Source organism: Aplidium turbinatum, chromosome 18 (assembly GCF_918807975.1).
Source record: "Aplidium turbinatum chromosome 18, kaAplTurb1.1, whole genome shotgun sequence".
Classification (NCBI taxonomy): Eukaryota; Metazoa; Chordata; class Ascidiacea; order Aplousobranchia; family Polyclinidae; genus Aplidium; species Aplidium turbinatum.
In genome coordinates this window covers 5,243,273-5,260,946 of record NC_137489.1, presented here as the reverse complement: position 1 = coordinate 5,260,946, position 17,674 = coordinate 5,243,273, and the positions used below count along the sequence as shown (strand labels likewise).

The 17,674-nt window shown below is 38.4% G+C and overlaps 2 protein-coding genes across 2 annotated transcripts; one reads left to right on the top strand and one right to left on the bottom strand.

The window, feature by feature from the left end:
- The first annotated feature begins 501 nt into the window (after positions 1–501).
- Positions 502–2,559, top strand: LOC145787385 (kelch-like protein 25). The gene has a single exon (XM_082599122.1). The coding sequence runs from the start codon at positions 730–732 to the stop codon at positions 2,437–2,439; it is 1,710 nt and encodes a 569-aa protein (XP_082455248.1). The 5' UTR covers positions 502–729; the 3' UTR covers positions 2,440–2,559.
- A 6,050-nt stretch (positions 2,560–8,609) lies between these two features.
- Positions 8,610–14,419, bottom strand: LOC145787915 (uncharacterized). The gene is made up of 6 exons (XM_082599753.1): positions 14,398–14,419; positions 11,747–11,950; positions 11,072–11,199; positions 10,519–10,687; positions 9,797–9,986; positions 8,610–8,910 (listed from the first exon to the last, which is right to left on the bottom strand). Exons 1-6 carry the CDS (start codon positions 14,417–14,419, stop codon positions 8,610–8,612), a joined length of 1,014 nt encoding a protein of 337 aa, XP_082455879.1.
- Positions 14,420–17,674: the final 3,255 nt, after the last annotated feature.

Genomic DNA, 17,674 nt, shown 5'->3' with positions numbered 1-17,674 from the left:
GTTTTCTGGAAATCCCGAGATTTTAATAAAATTAATCCCGGGATCAGAAAAAATGGGCCAAAATCCCGGAATTCCGGGATCGGGATTTCCCGGGGTCTCAACCCTAGAGGCCCACGTGGTTCCTCCATGCCTGCTTACAAGAAAAACTAAATTCCATGCCTTAAATATGCGTTAAAATAAATTAAGCTTCTCTGCCTTTTTGGTTGATCGTGTTTCTTGTCAGGGCAGATTAAAGTTGCTAGATTTTCTGGCAATAATTTTAGCTTTTATTATGTTTTTTGTGAGATTTAGTTTACGGGTGCTGTTGTCAAAAAAACAGCTAAAACATTAGTTTAAGATTTAATCGTCTAAGAATAATTTTGAAAAGTGCGTAAGTCTTTGTAGCCTAGGCCTACTCCAGTGGCTTCCAGCATATTCCAGCATAACACAGACTATAGCCTACTAAGCAAATCCTACTAATATAATCCTAACTTATATTTGTCGCTATATTATTTCAGGATTTAGTGTGTGCGATAATTGATAGGCTTTTTGCCTACATTGCGCAACCTTTATGTGTTGCATTACTTAATAGCCTGCCTCTCCATCTTACACATAATTCAACAGATATGGAGCTTTCGTTATGTTCTTAGACGGGTTTCTTGGAAAAGGAGCTTCATCTCATTTTATTGAGCTCCGTTGAAAGAAACTGAGCTAAGTTTTCGCAACAACTGTTAACGCAGCTAGCGAAGAATGGCTTTTTCGATTAGTGAACGAGCCAATGTTGAAGAAATATGCCGAACAAGACCTTACACCGCAAGCTTACTGGAATATGCTAACCAAAGCAGGCTCTCTGGTTCATACAACGACGTTTCAATCAATATCGGAAACGATTGTTTTTTTGCCAACAGAATGGTCCTGTCGTGTTATTCTCGGTTTTTTGAAAAAATGTTCAAGAACCAAATGCAAAATATTCTCATCCATTCAGTTGAAATCGATTGCGTTGACAGTAATTCGATGCAGAACCTCATTGATTACGTTTATACTGGGCTTATAAACATCAACAGTGATAATGTTTGCGACATGCTTTCGGCGTCAGATTATTTACAGATCAATGATGTCAAACAGTTTTGTTTCGAGTATTTGGAAACGGCCATTACACCAAACAATTGCATTATCATTTTTAATGTAGCTGGGCACTATAACAATGAGTTGCTACAAAGTTTTGCCAAAGATTACATGGCGGTTAATTTTGATGATGTACCATATTGCCAAGAATTTAACGATTTCACGAAAGCTGAGTTAATTACTTTCATTGTAATGCAAGACCGTAGTCTGGTGAACGAAACCTCCTTGTACAAAGCCATTTTAGCATGGACCAAGCACAAAGTTGAAAGCAGAAGTGGTGACTTTCCTCATCTCCTACAGCTGATTAGCTTACACCAACTCCCTCAGGATTTGTTGGAAGATTTAGTTTCAAATGAAAATCTGGTCACAGAGAACCTTCTTCTAGAATTTGTCAATCAGAAGTGTTCCAATTTGCTGGTCAAAGCCATCAGTAATAAACTAAGGGAAAGTCGATTCAAAGAAACAGACTCAAGGATTCTCAGCCTAGGAGCAAGTAAGATGCCGTCTAAGATAATTGATGTTTACAACTGCTACAGCGAACCATCTAAGGATTACCCAGACGTTCCTCGTATTCGAGACTGTGGATACTTTGCGAAAGTAAACGATTTCGTTTATGCCATTGGAGGGTGCGAGGTCAGTGATGAAATTGTTCCGACCAATTTCGTGTGGAGGCTCAACGTCAAGGAAGCAGACAGCTCATGGCAAGAAGTGTCTTCAATGAGAGAAGAAAGACACGCCATGGGAGCGGCTGTTTTCAAAGACTGCCTGTTCGTTGCTGGTGGCAACGACGGAAAAAATGACTTGTCTTCAGTCGAATCTTTCTCGACAGTTTTGAACACATGGAAAGAAGTGGCTTCAATGACTGAAAGCAGAAGCGGGCTATCCTTAGTGACTTGCAGAGAAAGCCTATATGCCGTTGGTGGATTTCAAAACAACGAATGCCTCTCATCTGTGGAGCGACTGACGTCTGTAGACGGGCATTGGGAGACCGTTAATCCCATGCAAACACCACGACGATGGTTAGCCGCGGTCAATTGCAACGGTTGTCTTTATGCCATCGGCGGCCAATCAGGTCAAAGCATCGACTCAAGATTAAAAAGTGCCGAAAAGTATGACGTGAACGCCAATGAGTGGACAGATATTTCTGATATGAACTACGAGCGTTCTGCGTGCTCTGCCTGCGTTTTGCAAGGCAGGATTTTTGTCGTAGGAGGCGTTGATGCTGACGGGAATGTTTCAAAGGAAATCGAGTGCTACGATCCGTTGACAGACAAATGGAACATTGTCGGAAAGACTGATTTTGATTTGTTCAATCACTCACTTGTTATCGTTTAGCTTACGCTGCTGCCGAGTATTGTCATTTTCGTGTAAATGTCCTCTGAAAATTGAAAAGAATGCAATTCCAACAAACTAGTCAAGGTTTATGTCTTTTCCACGTTTCTTGTTGCACACACACTTATTTGGCTATACAGTAGAACTCGGTTAATCCGGATTCGATTTGACCGGCGATTCCATCCGGATTAGGCGAAGATCCGGATTAACCGATGACGGTTTTTATCAAGCCTGACGTTACCTAGATAGAAGGGTATCGGTAAAAATCACCGAAATTGAACGCATTAGTGTGGTCATCTGTCAATTCCGAGACGCGCGATCACCATATTAGCGATAGAATTCTTTTGAAATGCAGTAGCCAATGCATGTAAAACGATTGTATTTGTAGACTCTGCGTCTAACGCAAGAACACACTGGCAAAAGTTATATCTTCAGACATGCGTGTCGGAATAATCTGTAGTCACTCAAAACTTTTGAAAACAGTTACGGAAGACGAGTTTCTTTGGAAAACTTACAAAAAATCAAACAAAGTCTTCTATTGGAAAAACATCACCGACATCCTGCCGAAAATTCCACCGACATCTTTTCAAGTTTAACAGTACGAGTTTGGGCATTTGCGCACGAATTTTGCGTTAGGAGGGATTACTGTTCATGAAAAGAAGAAATCCGCAATAATTTATTGCGTCACATTAACGGAACAATAGATAAGAAATTTCTCGCAATAAGCCACGTTACGTTTTTGCATAAAATGGCAAAACTGTCGGGAAAATCCGGATAAAGCGATAGAGAAAGCACAACTTTTGTCCGGAATAGGCGAAGATCCGGATTAAATAATCCGGATAATCCAAAGCTGTTTCTTAAGAAAAAGATTACAAATCATTTGTACTTCCAGTTTCATCCGGATTAGGCGAAGATCCGGATTAACCGAATCCGGATTAACCGAGTTCTACTGTATAACTGTACAATAAATCCTTACAGTCACACCGACAAATCAGTAGCCTATAGTGGACCAAGGCTGGAGGAACATCAATAAGGTAGCCGGTAGCCTGCAGACTAATATAGTCAGTTATGTGCAAATCGACTTAATTGTTTGTTAGAACGATCCCGTTTGTGCAATAACTACGAAGTTGAACTTGAACAATTCGGTCCTTTTCTAAAAATTAATTTAGTTCTGAGGGCTTGGACATAGGCTTTCGAATTGCACTGACTTTGCATCAAAGTAATGTTGTAGTAACAGGCCACTCTTGTTAGTTGTCAGCACACACATGAAAGTTTAATTGTTTGAGTACAAATTGTCATTAGTACAGTTCAGTGTATTTTGTTCTGTTGGCAAATAACCAAAAATTTACAAAAACACAATAAACACAAATAATTCGCACAACAAGGATAGCATAAGACCAAAAGGTCACCAAAGTCAGCTGTCACCTAAACATCTAAACAAAATGCCAACAATAAAGAACATCAATCATAATACCGGTAGATAATACATAATAGCCTACCGATACTTAACAGAATACATAACACAATTTTGGTAGAGAGGTGACTTTCTTCAACCATCAGATAAATACCGTGTTAAATGCCGGCATGTTAAATGCCGTGTGGTTGCTTGGTTTCATCTGTCTATAATGCATAACAGTAAAATAACAAAACATGACATGACAACATAAAACCTAAAGACGTCGCAGTAGCCTACCATGGCGACCTTCATACACGCCACGCCAACCCACTATTTTACGTTATTTCAATATCTAGCAACATTTATTCAGTGTAGATGTGGTAGATTTGGATCTCAAAAATGTAAAAATGGTTATGAAACAGTAAAATGTGATCTCTACCACTTACAAGTTAAATGTGATTTAAACACCATCGCTTCCAGTTTTTAGGTGGCACTGCGCACCTTGTAGCAGGCGCAGATCTAGTTTTTTTTCGGGGGGGGGGAGGGGTGGCAGAAAATTTGAAAATCAATTAAAAAGAAAGAAAAAGATAAAACAGATAGCCTACTGTATGAACAATGATACTACGACATATACGATATGCCATAAAATAGAGTTAAAACAGCCATTTTCATCTATTGTGAATGTTTAAAAAATAAATTTTGCTTGAATAAAAATTGCTAAGCATACAAAGTAAACTTGAAATCTGGTTTAACACTCTGTATGCAGTGTCCATGACCAATTGGATATTTGTATGTTTGCAGGCATGTATGGTAATTGATTGAAATTATAATGAAGACTAAAAAAGTTGTATGAAAGAAAATAACGGAGTCTGATCGATGGATAATTTCAACCATAATAATAACAAAAAATGATTCCTCCCCCTCCGGGATAAGTTAAGTTCGCCGTGGGACTAATATCATCTGTTTAGAAGCATATCAAACCATTTGATGCGGAAACATGCAATTTCAACAATTCCTCACAAAACTTCGGGGGGCCCGGGCCCCCTGCCTCCCCCCCATAAATCCGCGCTTGCCTGGTAGACTTGTAATAGCCTATAGTGAGCCATGGTTTGCTACACAAAAATGTTTGAACAACTGAACTAGAGCAGAGAATCAGAAGCTGTTTTGTTGATTTGACACTTTTCAAATACAGTCTTGTGATATAGGTTGCAAGGAAATTTACTGCTTTGTGTGATTTCTTAGACGATAGATATAACAGAAAAAACATAGTTAGGCTAATTGCATCGTGATTGAACCAACACAATGATCACAGAGGTGAAGACTTACACGTTTTTGACGTTTCAGTACAGCCTTTAGAACTTGTTGCGAATAACACAAATGACATCTTTACGTCACTTGCGATGCAGTGCGCAAACAGAAATTTGAAGTGAGTGGGAGCAACAGACACATGCACTAGCGTACGCAGGGGGGGGGCCATTGGGCCATGCCCCCCCTTAAAAATGTTTTAGTAGTTAACGACGTAGATTAAGGCATTTAATATGTTTTGGATTGCATTGTCAAAGCAATTAACAATGTTGTTTTATAGACTAAGCCAATACGAAATACATGGCCCAATCCACCTACCCCACCCCAGGTATGCCAATGTAGCATAGTGTTCTGTAAGCCTATTATAGTGAAAAAGAAATGGATAAAGTCTAAACTAAAACCATACTGGGACATCATGAAGACGTCTGGGATATCAATGGCCAGTGGCGTAGCCAGGGGGAGGTTTGAGGGTTACAACTCCCCTTTTAGCACGCGTGTGACGTCACGATATTGAGAATGATGCTTTCAGTCTCTTTATGCTTGGGAATGATGCTTTCAGTCTAAAAAAAACTTGCCTAATTTTAAACAAAACTGCATTAAAAGAGCGAGTTTTGCCAATACCAAACATTCAAACATCTCAGCCAGGAATTAGCAACAAGAAAACATAGAGACTTAGCTTTATTTCCGAAAAATGCCGAAGAAAACATGATCTTATCCTTTTGCTATGCCGCCTAACAGCAGGGATGGAGGAACCATTTTAAAAGTAGGTGGGCCCAAAGACGTAGCAGTCAAAGTTAATCAAACTTCTGGGGGGCTTCGCCCCCCAGACCCCCCATAACATTGCTGTATTCCTATACATTGCGTTTTCATGATTGCCTTTTGTGCCAACCAGCGAAAAATTTTCGTTTTTAGGCCCGATTTGGCCAAACAGATTACAAAATTGTTAAATTGCTTTATAGCACTGTACAAAATATGGCGATGTACACACAAATAAAAAGAAAAAATACACACACAGTTATAATACCAACCTGGGAGAAAGAATCTGCAGCATTATACAGTAGGCCTACGTGCATGCACTGCATAATATGTAATGATATCATTGTTTTAACCGTAGAGAACAATTAGATTGATTTATAGATTACTCCACCAATCACAAGCAACCACACCCAAATGTGCTGCCCATCAACAGTAGACTCAACAGAAAAGTTTGAAGATTAGATTTCATCATTGAGCTATCAAAGACAACACAGGCCAACAAAAAGAATTTTTTTGAATAAGGCACGGCATGTGAGAGTCATTTTAGGGTATTTCGAGGCTCCTGATCCCGAAAATGCACTTGTTTTTTTCGAATTATCTCTAGTTTTTAAGATAGTCTACAGCAAAAAACATTTTTTGCAATTTTGAGCCCCTATAGATTTAACGTCGTGTCGTTTATTATAATAGACAAAACTGAAAGTAATCCCAGGCACATTTCTGAGTTGTATAAACGCTATTTGGAACCAATCACGTTGATTACAACCCAAACAAACGGCTATTTAACGTTTACTGGCCTAGTAACAATCAAAATACGACGTGAAGCAAGCCTTAGGATACAAGATGTAGAATATAAGTTATAACTTGTGCTTTGCGTTAATATATTTGTTGACTTCAACAGTATCAGACTTACTAACTAAGCTACTAAGTACAAACAACAAAATACATACATTGTTTTGCTTAAGAAACTAAACGAATAAGCAAAACAAAGCCATCGATGAACAAACGCAATTCTTTATTATGGTAGGCCTACTACACTGAGCAACACCCATCAAGGTACGAAGGCCATTTATATAATTACAGAATACAAAGTTGTGTTCTTCAATAAAATAGCTGCTTATAATTTTATCCTTGTTACGGAAAAACGTAATCTTGGTTCGAAATTCAAATCTTGGTAGTTTCGAAAATTCGAAAAAACCAAGTGCATTTTTGTAATCAGGGGCCCTGAAATACTCAAAATGACTCTCACCTTTTGTGCCAAAGTTTTTTTGTTGGCTTGTGTAATCAAACTAGTGTGCATCAAATGAGTGAAGAGCTTTTTTTTGGAACTCCTTGTCTAATTTTTCGTTTTCGCTACCTTTTCAAAGAAATTTGGCTGTCAAAAGTGGGTGGGCCAGGTCCACCCAGAAAATAAAGTAGGTGGGCCTAGGCCCACGAGGCCCACGTGGTTCCTCCATCCCTGCCTAACAGCACCATTTTACAGGAATATTCATACCCACATTTTTGTTAAAAATGTTCTCAGAATGCACCAAATTCAAAGTAATTTTTCAAAATTTTCTGGGGGAGGCCCCCCAGACCCCCTGCCGCTGGGTGTCGTCTTAAGCGAAAACGCCGTCGGGCTTCGCCCGTCGGTCGTCAAACCTCCCCCCCTTTCAAAATTCCTGGCTACGCTACTGTCAATGCCCCCCCCCCCTTCAGAAAATCCTGCGTACGCCACTGGACACATTTACACTGCACATCAATACGATATATAACAATTGAAAGAAAGTTTAAAATATGCAATTAATGTATGGTAGCAGAATACCAGTAGCACTAAAAGTAAATAAAATAAAGTAGAATTCAGCATGAGAATTCACCATGTGCGAAGAAGGTTCAAATTGATCTTACTTGTCCACAGTATTTGCTAGACTATATCACATTACATAAGGTGTACATAAAGGTTAGAAAAAAAAACGATTCTTTTTGCAACCAATGCAACCTTCATGAAAAATGATTTAGTGTAGGCTAGGTGTATTTACTGTTCAAAAATAAAAATAAAACATCGCAATTAATTGAATTTTGCTGATGATCTGCGGTTTAGTTTATGCCTTAGTGAAGTCACACCAAGATTTCAAAAACTTACAAACATCGGTAAGGGATTTGTTGTGGGATCACCAGCACCTCCAAAGTTATGTTTTTCAAAAAATGGGGCTCAGACTTGGAAGGCTACTAGAGAGCAGCCAGTCTTTGGTCTTGTCATCCAAGACGGGCAAACTTTCCACTCCGTTAGGTGGCTTGAAGATGGTAGAACCGTTAATGATGTGGTCTGCGGTCTGTTCTTAAGTACCACATTCATGAGGAAGAAGAGGTCATTCGCCATTGGTGCACGGTTGAGCGGAAAAGCCCGATGCCCAAGGTTAATTTGCGTATCGCTTATTGAGTGACGTGTCAAATTGAATTGCAGAAAATCCATAGCCTACAGAATTACAAACTGTCCATTGACTGAGTCAGCTTGAGAAAGCAGGGTACCGTAACACAGGAAATATGCTTGTGAATCTTTGTGCTCAACAATTGTTTGCTATTCATACTGGTTTAGACTTCAGAGTAGCCAATACTGAATGGATCAAGCCACGATTTCAAACAAGGGCATTTGTTCGCCTTTTTATCAGCACTCGGCTCAAATCAACTTAAGTTGCCGCTATATTTCAATACCTTCACAGCAGCCTACATTCTCTACGAATCAGACAGTTGATGATGTTTTTACAGAAGAAGAATACTTGGAAGAAAAAACTCTTCGTTTGTGAGGTTTTTCTTTCTTGGCACAGCAAGGTCCAAGTCTTCTCCTCCAATCAGCAAATGATCCAATGACACATATGACGTTGCAAAGCAAATTCGCGTCATAAATATAGTTAATGACAATGAACGGGATGTTATAATCCAAGCAAACTGCCAGTACGAACGCAGTTAGATCTGCCATTATACATAATCCGGTTGCAATTATTGATCGCTTCACAAGACTGGTTAAAAGACTATCGGAAGATCTGCACAAATATAAATGAACTTTAGGCCAACTTAGACAACAAAAACATTGAAACCAACACCATACTGTAACTTTCCACAAATTCTCATGACTGCTTGTTGATAATGCTAATATGCTAAACTAACAATGCTCTCAACTTCTTTAAATAACTCACATAGAATACTGCGTCAATTTAAAGATATCAATGATATTAAATAAAAAGTTTTGATAAACAATAAAGATGTTAAATGAGCAACATATCAGGAGTTTTCAAAAATATATAAAATTGAATATTAGTCCTGCACCAACCTAAACGTTTTTAATCACATTTTAAATTATATTTTTTACAAACCTTTATACAAACAAAACAAAGTAGGCTACTGTAACTTTAAACCGGCTAAAGTTACTTTGTTTTGTTTGTCAATGGTCCAACCATGGCCACCTAAAGATACGGCCTGATTTGTCACATTTTGCAGAAATTTCCAGGTTTTTCTAACTTTGGGCGAACATTTAAAATAAATTTTTCTAAAAATTAGATTTTTACGCTTTCTTTACTCTTTTCCCCTGATGACATGATAGGTTTTAACATCCTCACATGTTGAAAAACAAAGAAAATTTGATTTCGAAGATTTTAGTCAGACTGTTAATTTTTCAATAACAGTCTGATTCAACGTTTTTCAACTTACTTTTTCTCATTTGCTACTACTTCCCAAAGGCAACAAAAAAGTTTTATGTCATCAGGAGATAGCAAAAAGTAAAAACATCTCAAAAAATGTCAGTCAAGCACTAGCAGTAGCTGTAATCAAAATGTGACAAATCAGGCCGCATCTCCAGGTGGCCATGGCCCAACAAAGCAAACTTTCTACCAAAGCTTTAACAAACCTATATAGTATAATTATAAGCCTTACCCTTCAGCAGATTGATCGAAGAATGTATTGGCATGTTGTTTTAAAGGATAGATAAACAGGAAAAGCAGACTTAGTTGCATTGTGATGGAACCAACAAAAATAATTACGAGAGGTGTGCGCGTTTTTGACGTTTCAACGCAGCCTTCGGAACTGGTTTCAAACGACCACACAATTCCAGTTAAGATCATTCCTATAACAAATCAAGTAGGCTATAACATAAAAAATTAAAACTTTCTATTCCAATGCATCATAGACTTGCTACGACGCAACCAATGCACTACAGAAGTGTAAATGGTTCATAGAAGGTTACGTTTTGATCTTTTAGTTAACAAATACTTTTGAAACATAAAGAGAAAACTTCTTTTTCGTTTTTTTACGTCTCTTTGTTCTTACTACTTTTCTTGCGATCTGACGTTCTTGGTGTGTTCTTCTTACCTTTCATAATTGCGTTTTAACTGTGTTATTTTGTTTATTGACTTCTCATTGGGTATTGCGGCCCTTGGGTTATTTTACAAGTGTTTATTTGGCTCTTAGAGCAATCTGAGTTTGGGACCCTTGATCTACAGTCAGTCAGATCTACTCTGACGGGCGTCAGTGGTTCAAAGCCTTCACAAGTATAGGAAACTACAAGGATTGAGCTATCAAAGAAGCTTTCCCAGCCTGAAGATAATTATTTCCACAATCAATAAGCTACAACATTTCAAAACAAATGATCATCTTACCTACTACCATCATTATGAGGAAAACTGGCAAAATGAAGGCACTAACGACTCTACAGACCTTGTGATGCATCCTGGCAAGGGTTGGGTTCTTGTAGCAGGCCCGCTGTCGAAGCCACAAAAATGTGTACAAGCAGGCTACACCAGAGGCATAGAATATAAAGGAACAAAGCTGGAAATAAATAAAAAAGGAATTATACGCAGCTCAATCATTCAACATAGGCTATGGTTCTGCAAACGAAGGAACGGTTTGACTATATAAGAAGGTTTAACTTTCCGCACGTATGTAGCCTATTTGTGCAATTCCATTTAAGTACAGATTTTTATTCAGCAGCACCTATAACAGTTATTTACAGATAGCATTACTTCAACAGCATTGATAATGAAATTGCAAACTTTGACAACCGGGCATGCTTTATTGGTGTAAAATCCGTGCACTCGTGCAGGTGTAAAGTTCGTACTGTACGCAAAAATGTCAGAATTAGACTTTTAAAGAGACTTTTTCTGTCCAAGAATTAATATTGTCTTAATGTCTTAATCAATTCAATTCATCTACCTGCATAACTTTACACGTCATGTCAGTTGTCCGAGAGGTATACGCAATGGGGTGGTCACTGATACAATTCAAAAAAGCGAAACTAGCAGCAGCGATGCTCAAGTTGTCCAAATACGGTGAAGAATTTGCTGAAAATATAAAAGACAATTTTCATGCAATGGAAGCAACTCTACACAAAATAAAATATAAGGTAGGAAAGTTCTTTTACGGCTTAATGGAAACGGTCCCGCAACTCCAAGTTGCATTTCTCAACGAGTTTTTGGTTCAAATTGAGGATTGAGATGTTTTCGCGCTGCAATTCAGACTTTAAATGCCAACTAGTTAGAAATCCAGTATAATGCAAACGTTGTAGGCTACTAATTAATTTCTAAGACATTTAGGCTATGAAGACTGACACTTATTTTTTGTGTAGCCTACTGTAGAAAAGAGCGTTCTTCCTGGCTGTCAGCACAAGGCTGAGCACTCACTAGAACAGCTAGCAATAGCGATTCGCTAACCATAACGGTGTAGCTTTGTCACAAAAAAATGACATGTTAAACAGTATATTAGCCTACTAGCTAATTAAACAAAAGTGCAAAACATCTGTCACAACAAGCAGGAAAAAATGATTTCGTTAAAAAACTGATTCCAACGTGCACGTGGCTTAAAGCCTTAAACAACCTACGATGGCCCTACCTTTCCGTACTCTCACAGATCCACTAGTTGTTGAAGCTGCTCTTTCGATAGATCGAGTTTTTTTAACTCGGTGTACGATAACAGCTATGAGGATATAAAGAGATGCAGAAGATAATACAATGGCAATTATCAACACGGGAATTTTTGAGGCAATGGAGAAATGGTTTTCTTCATCAATCACATCTACATCATCCGAGGTTGCTCCTGATGAAATAAAAACATTAAAACATGTAGCTTCCAGCGTCAGTTATTAGTTAATCGTTACAATACGATGAAGCTGCACCGGGCCAGAAAGCCTGTTTTTTTCACACATTGAATTAACGTTTGTAGACGTTATGCCAATGTAAAAGCGACAGTTGCTAGTTGGTTAGATAAGTTGTCGAAGCCTCTTTACGCTGCATGCTTATTTTCTTCCCAGCAAATGTTTGTTTAAAAAGTCTACAGACATATCATACGTCAGTAGCTGTAATTGCGCACTGCAGATTCTGAATTCATTGGCTCAAAGTCAACTGGTGGTTAGTTTAAGATCATAGGAAATATATTCCACTGGTGAGTCTGGGTCTCCTTCCTGTTTGATTAGTCGGCTTTTCAAACCTTTATCCTCGGACTGACAAAGCCTTGATTGGTTATTCCTGGTAGTTTCTCATTTTTGTAGACGTAGAGGCTTTTAACGTAGGGCCGGTTACAGAGATTGACAAAGTGAAGTTTTTCGATTGTTGAAGTGTTCTTGCCGGGGAATTATTCCATTCACTATAGGTGCAGCTGAATGGAGAGCAGTCTATAGAATGCACTGCTCAAGCGCATGACCATGCGCATGCGTAAGAGCGCGATGTGAAAACAAAATTTTGTTTGAAATTTTTATTCAAAACTTCACCTCCTTCTCGAAATTAACTTTTCAAACAATCAAGTTGACCTTAGCTTGTTTGCTGTCGTCATACCAGGCTATGTACGGTAGTTAAAGATTTACAGGACGAAAAGGCAAGAAAGCCAATCTTCTTCAGGCATGCTTTTTGACTGTCTTCCAAAAAAAACCTGAGTAGTGTAACTGTAGTGTAGAACTGGCGCCTTTTCGAACGTCAAGCCAGGGCTCTCACCAATCAGGCATGCAGCCAGTTTTGTTGTGAAAGCTGAATAAACTCATCAAATGTCTTTGGCTTGTGTCTGAAAAAATTTGCTTTGAGTTTTCAATTTAGACGTTACATTCTAAAATTTTCTACTCGATCTTGTTTCATCTAGTCTCTACTGTGATATCTATCTTTATTTTCTCTGCTGGCTTCTGTTCAATTACCTAGGTTGACAGTTCCTTTGCTGTGCTTCTGCTGCAATGGCAAATTGAAAAGTTTATCAGTCTGACAACTTACAACTTGCATATCTGAAGCAAACAAATCGGCTACTGTTTTACTGTTTATATTGTATATAATCTCGCTTGCTTCTCAGCAGCAATATTAAGCGTGGAGTTGTTGTAGTAATGTAGTAAATAGTCGTCGACATGATGATTGTTAAGTAAAGTTTTATCACAACCTTCAATGCACCACCTGCCAGGTGAACTTCCATAAGCTTCGTTAAATATCCTCACAATGCATTGCATTACATGTCAGGCAAGAAAATGTAAGACAAATGAATCAGTTATATTTCCAGATTATTCGTGTGACTCGGAGCAGTGCCGGTCTTAGGGTTTTTCGGGCCCTGTGCGGAATATGCTTTTGCGGGCCCCAATGACAATAATCCAATTCAGTGGCGTAGCTAGGTACTTTAAAAGGGGAGGGGCGGCGGTGGCGGCGTGATCGCCAAAGACGACAACCAGCAGCGGGGAGTCTGGGGGGCCTCCCGCAGAAAATTTTGAAAAATTGCTTTGAATTTGGGACATTCTGAGAGCATGTTCAACAAAAATTTAGGTATGAATATTACTGTGAAATGGTGCTGTCCGGTGGCATAGCAAAAGGATAAGATCATGCTTTCTTTGGCATTTTTCAGAAATAAAGCTATGTCTCTACAGTATGTTGAGTCTGGATGCAACCTATTTCGTCCCCTGAAATCATGTAACAAAATTAAATTTCGACTTATTTTGTCCCCTGAAAAGATCGAGAAATTTTGAAATGTTTGCGGCAACTCCGATCAGCGATTTCGGCTATGTGGGTTTTTTTTTTCTTGATCTTTTCAGGGTACGAAATATTCAGGCGACGAAATAGGTTGAATTCGTTGAGTCTCTATGTTTTCTTGTTGCGAATTCCTTTGCTGAATTCACTTGTTGAATTTTTCCTTTGAAAATGACAAAATTACTGCATTTTCTGAGTAAATTGCGGGCCCCCTAATTTGCGGGCCCTGTGCGATCGCACGGTTTGCACATCCCAAAGACCGGCACTGCTCGGAGTACCATAATTTTTTGGGTAATGTGATAAACATTTTAATAGAATGTTTTAATCTTCATTTTGGTTGTAATGACTTGTAACAATACGTATTACATTGTTACAAGTCATTAAATAAGGATAATTCCCTTGACTTTTTGCAAAGAAAATGCATTATGTGAATCACCTTCATAACACCAAACGATTTCTGTTTGGCGAATGTGTCGTGTAGCCTATATATTTGTAATATATCCAACAAGTTACCTTTTTGTTTGTATAGATTTAAAAAAATAAAAATTTGCTTACTTGTATTGGAAGATTGCGCCATTGGTCTGTCTTGAAGCTTGTTTTGTGAACTTCGGAAAATTAAATTACCCACAAAGTTGATTTGTATGGATGATAAAGGAGAAACCACACTTGCGATTTAATTAACCTGGAGATCACAAGCAATTGCGGTGACACTTTGATGTAGGCTGGGCTGTTGATTTATTCTACATCAGTTTACCGTTTGTCATACTCTAATTCAAGTGTTCAACTGTGTTAATTTATTGGAACAGCGTTCTCGACTGTACGAGATAACGACTGTGTTGGCAAAGGTAACCCAGCCAGTAAAAGCTGCTGGTGTTGCTACGTTGGTAGAGGTTGAAACGATGTAAACATAGCAAGACTTGCAGACAGGAAATTCTACTTTGATGTGCTTCTGGGCAACGAGATCTACCATTAATGCTGCAACTTTTGATAAGTCTGTCTTGAGCGCAACCTCAACCTAATATAGTTTTGCGTTGATGCCAAACCATGCATACCAGATAATCCTATATAAAGCCTTGAATGCACTATAGATAGACTTTGATATAGAACGTACATTTACATTACAGTATATTTTTATAACGTATAGTTAATTTAAATTATGATCCAACTAGGCTAGTAGTAATTTAAACTACAGTTTTATGCCAGGACAGAGAGAGGACACGTAGCCTATAGCGGAATCATAATATAGTCAGTGGTCCCACTTGAAGTATACTTGCATACCCTACACAGTACACAAACACTCTTTGATACCAAACATATAAAAGCACACCTTTTCCTCTTCAGTCAATTTTGAGCGAAAGAAGATTTAGCCAACATTGCTCAGTTCTCATGAGTGTAAAAAATAGTCGGGCAACATTTCCTCGCATATGCGTGGGTAAAAATTAATTTCATGGATGATTAACTATCAAATAATTAGAAGTCTGTGACTAAACACCATGTGATTAATGACGTACATCTTCAATTTATTTACATAGATGTGAAATTCAAATAAATTTCGATATAAGATCGGTTTGAGGTTGGGAGAGCTAAAAAGGTCATTTCGTGTTCCAGCCTAGCTCTGCCTGGTCTGGTTTGAATCTTTATCCTTGGACTGATAAAGCCTTGATAGGTTATTACTGGTAGTTTCGCATACTTGTAGAGGCTCTTGACGCAGGGCCGGTTACCGAGATTTACAGAGTGAAGTTTTCCGATTGTTAAAGTGTTGTTGCCGTGGAATTATTCCATTCACTCGGTGCAACTGAATGGAGAGCAGTCCTGAAATACGTTGCTCAAGCGCATACCCTGAGAGTCGAACCAGCGCCGCGTGATCTTGAGCTAGGCACGTAACCACTGAGCTAACGGGACAAACCGGCGTGATGTAACGCCATTAAATGGATGCGGGAATAGAAAAAAATACATACCGTAATCGTAAAAAAAAGTAGTCCACAAGCAAATAAAAAACACCATGAGCCTACGCAGATAGCAAACTTTGTCATATCTACATTGATTCGTGGATTAAATTGACTTCACTGTTTGGGTTCAATAACATCTTAAATTGAGTAGGCTGATGTTTAGCCTACAACTAGGGTGGGGAAGTGAGAATTCGGCCTTAAAATATATTCTGAAGTCTAAAACTTTCAAGCTTTCCATATTGAGAACAAGCTTCTTAATCTGATCTAAAAAAAACTTATCTTTTGATGGTAGGCTATCCTAAATCACTAAACGTCAAGTCTTGATTATGCTTTGCTGAGTAGCCTATTTCAACAACATCACTGAACCAATCAAAACGTACTTAGTTTAAATTTACGTAAAATTTGAAGCTTTGTTGCGTAACTGCGTAGTCCACACAATTAGGTGGGTAGGCCTGGCCTAACTTATTAATGTAACGTTATTCGTGCAAATTTGTTTCAGAAAGTTGAACGTAGCCTACATATTCCATATTTATTGATTTAATCTCTCATTGGTAATCATTAACAAACCGCACATGTCTATCAAACATGATGGCAATTTTTTGGAAATATTTTTTAATTTTATCAAACAGCAGAGCAAACAGGCTGTTTGAGCAATGATTTGTCAAAAAAGTTGAACACTTTAAAACCTGGTTGCTACTTAGGGAATGCATTTTTGAATATGTTAGCTGATGACCTTTGTTTGTTTGTTTGTTTGTTTATCTTTATCGGTGTACGCCTTCCGATGTACACCTGACCCACGCTGCAGCCGACGGCAATGTCTGTTTCCGGTTGTCTACTCTACTTATGACTTAAATTTGATACTACCCATTACTCGATATCGATCACTGGGTAGAGGCAATTATCGTAAAGTTTCTTGCCCAGAGAAACAACAGCAAGTGCGGGTGGCTGGAGTCGAACATGCAGGCTCTCGACTGCGAGCCCAACGCGCTAACCACTCGGCCACTGCTGCCGACTCGGCCACCACACCTTTGTCGGTTTTGTTCTAATCTTGCTGGTTTACATGAATTGGTTGAAATCAGCAAGGAATATAATGAACAATATGACATTATTTTCAATTGTAGAAAGTCATTTGGGATGTTATACCTAAACATTTCGACCTATCTGCCACTCCTAAATCTATAGCCTACTGGCCAGGAACCGATTCTCTTTGTTAATAACATTAAGTATTTTGGTGTAGGCTAGGCTTCATATCAACTCTTCTTTATCAGATAGGCCTAAGAATGACAACTGCACGTCGTTTTATGCATGTCATCGAACAACAGGATTAGAATTGTCTATAGTTCAACTTCGTTCAACAGGATTAGAATTGTCTATAGGCCTAAATGACTCGTTTCCAATTTGCCTCGTCTTGCTAGTGCACATAGCCTAAATGTGCAATTTTAGCAAATGTTACGGCTTAAAGAGTTCTCTTGCGAAAATCACTTCATGCGTTTGGTGCTGTTATAAATCTTGCAATTCTCTGCAGCGTTAATGTCCTGTGACACTCTGTATAAATCAAAATTCTTCAAACACTACAATGACATGCTTTATGTTCCATCCATATCTTTTTTTCTTTGCGATTTATTTTTTTGCGACCGTAGTCCATTGCATCTACCAGTAATTATTGTGTTGAATTATCTTCTGGCTACTTTTGCGCCGTTGCTGTGTATGTGCAACTGTATAGCATTTATTATTTGTTTATTTAAATATGGACATTTTTGTCGGACGCAAATAAATAATGATAATAATTGATCCAACTCTATTCTCAACCAGACCACAGACCCAATTCGATGTTAAAAATACTGCAAAATTATTTTACATGATGTCTTATTTCGTTATAGCCT

What these genes read in the sequence shown, in the direction of transcription:
- LOC145787385 (XM_082599122.1), top strand. Translation starts at nt 730, where the DNA reads ATGGCTTTTTCGATTAGTGAACGAGCCAATGTTGAAGAAATATGCCGA.
- LOC145787915 (XM_082599753.1), bottom strand. Translation starts at nt 14,419, where the DNA reads ATGGCGCAATCTTCCAATACAA. An exon ending in GGCGCAATCTTCCAATACAA is followed by an intron (nt 11,951 to 14,397) that starts GTAAGCAAATTT and finishes TTATTTCATCAG; the next exon opens with GAGCAACCTCGGATGATGTA. An exon ending in TGACGTGTAAAGTTATGCAG is followed by an intron (nt 10,688 to 11,071) that starts GTAGATGAATTG and finishes ATTTATTTCCAG; the next exon opens with CTTTGTTCCTTTATATTCTA.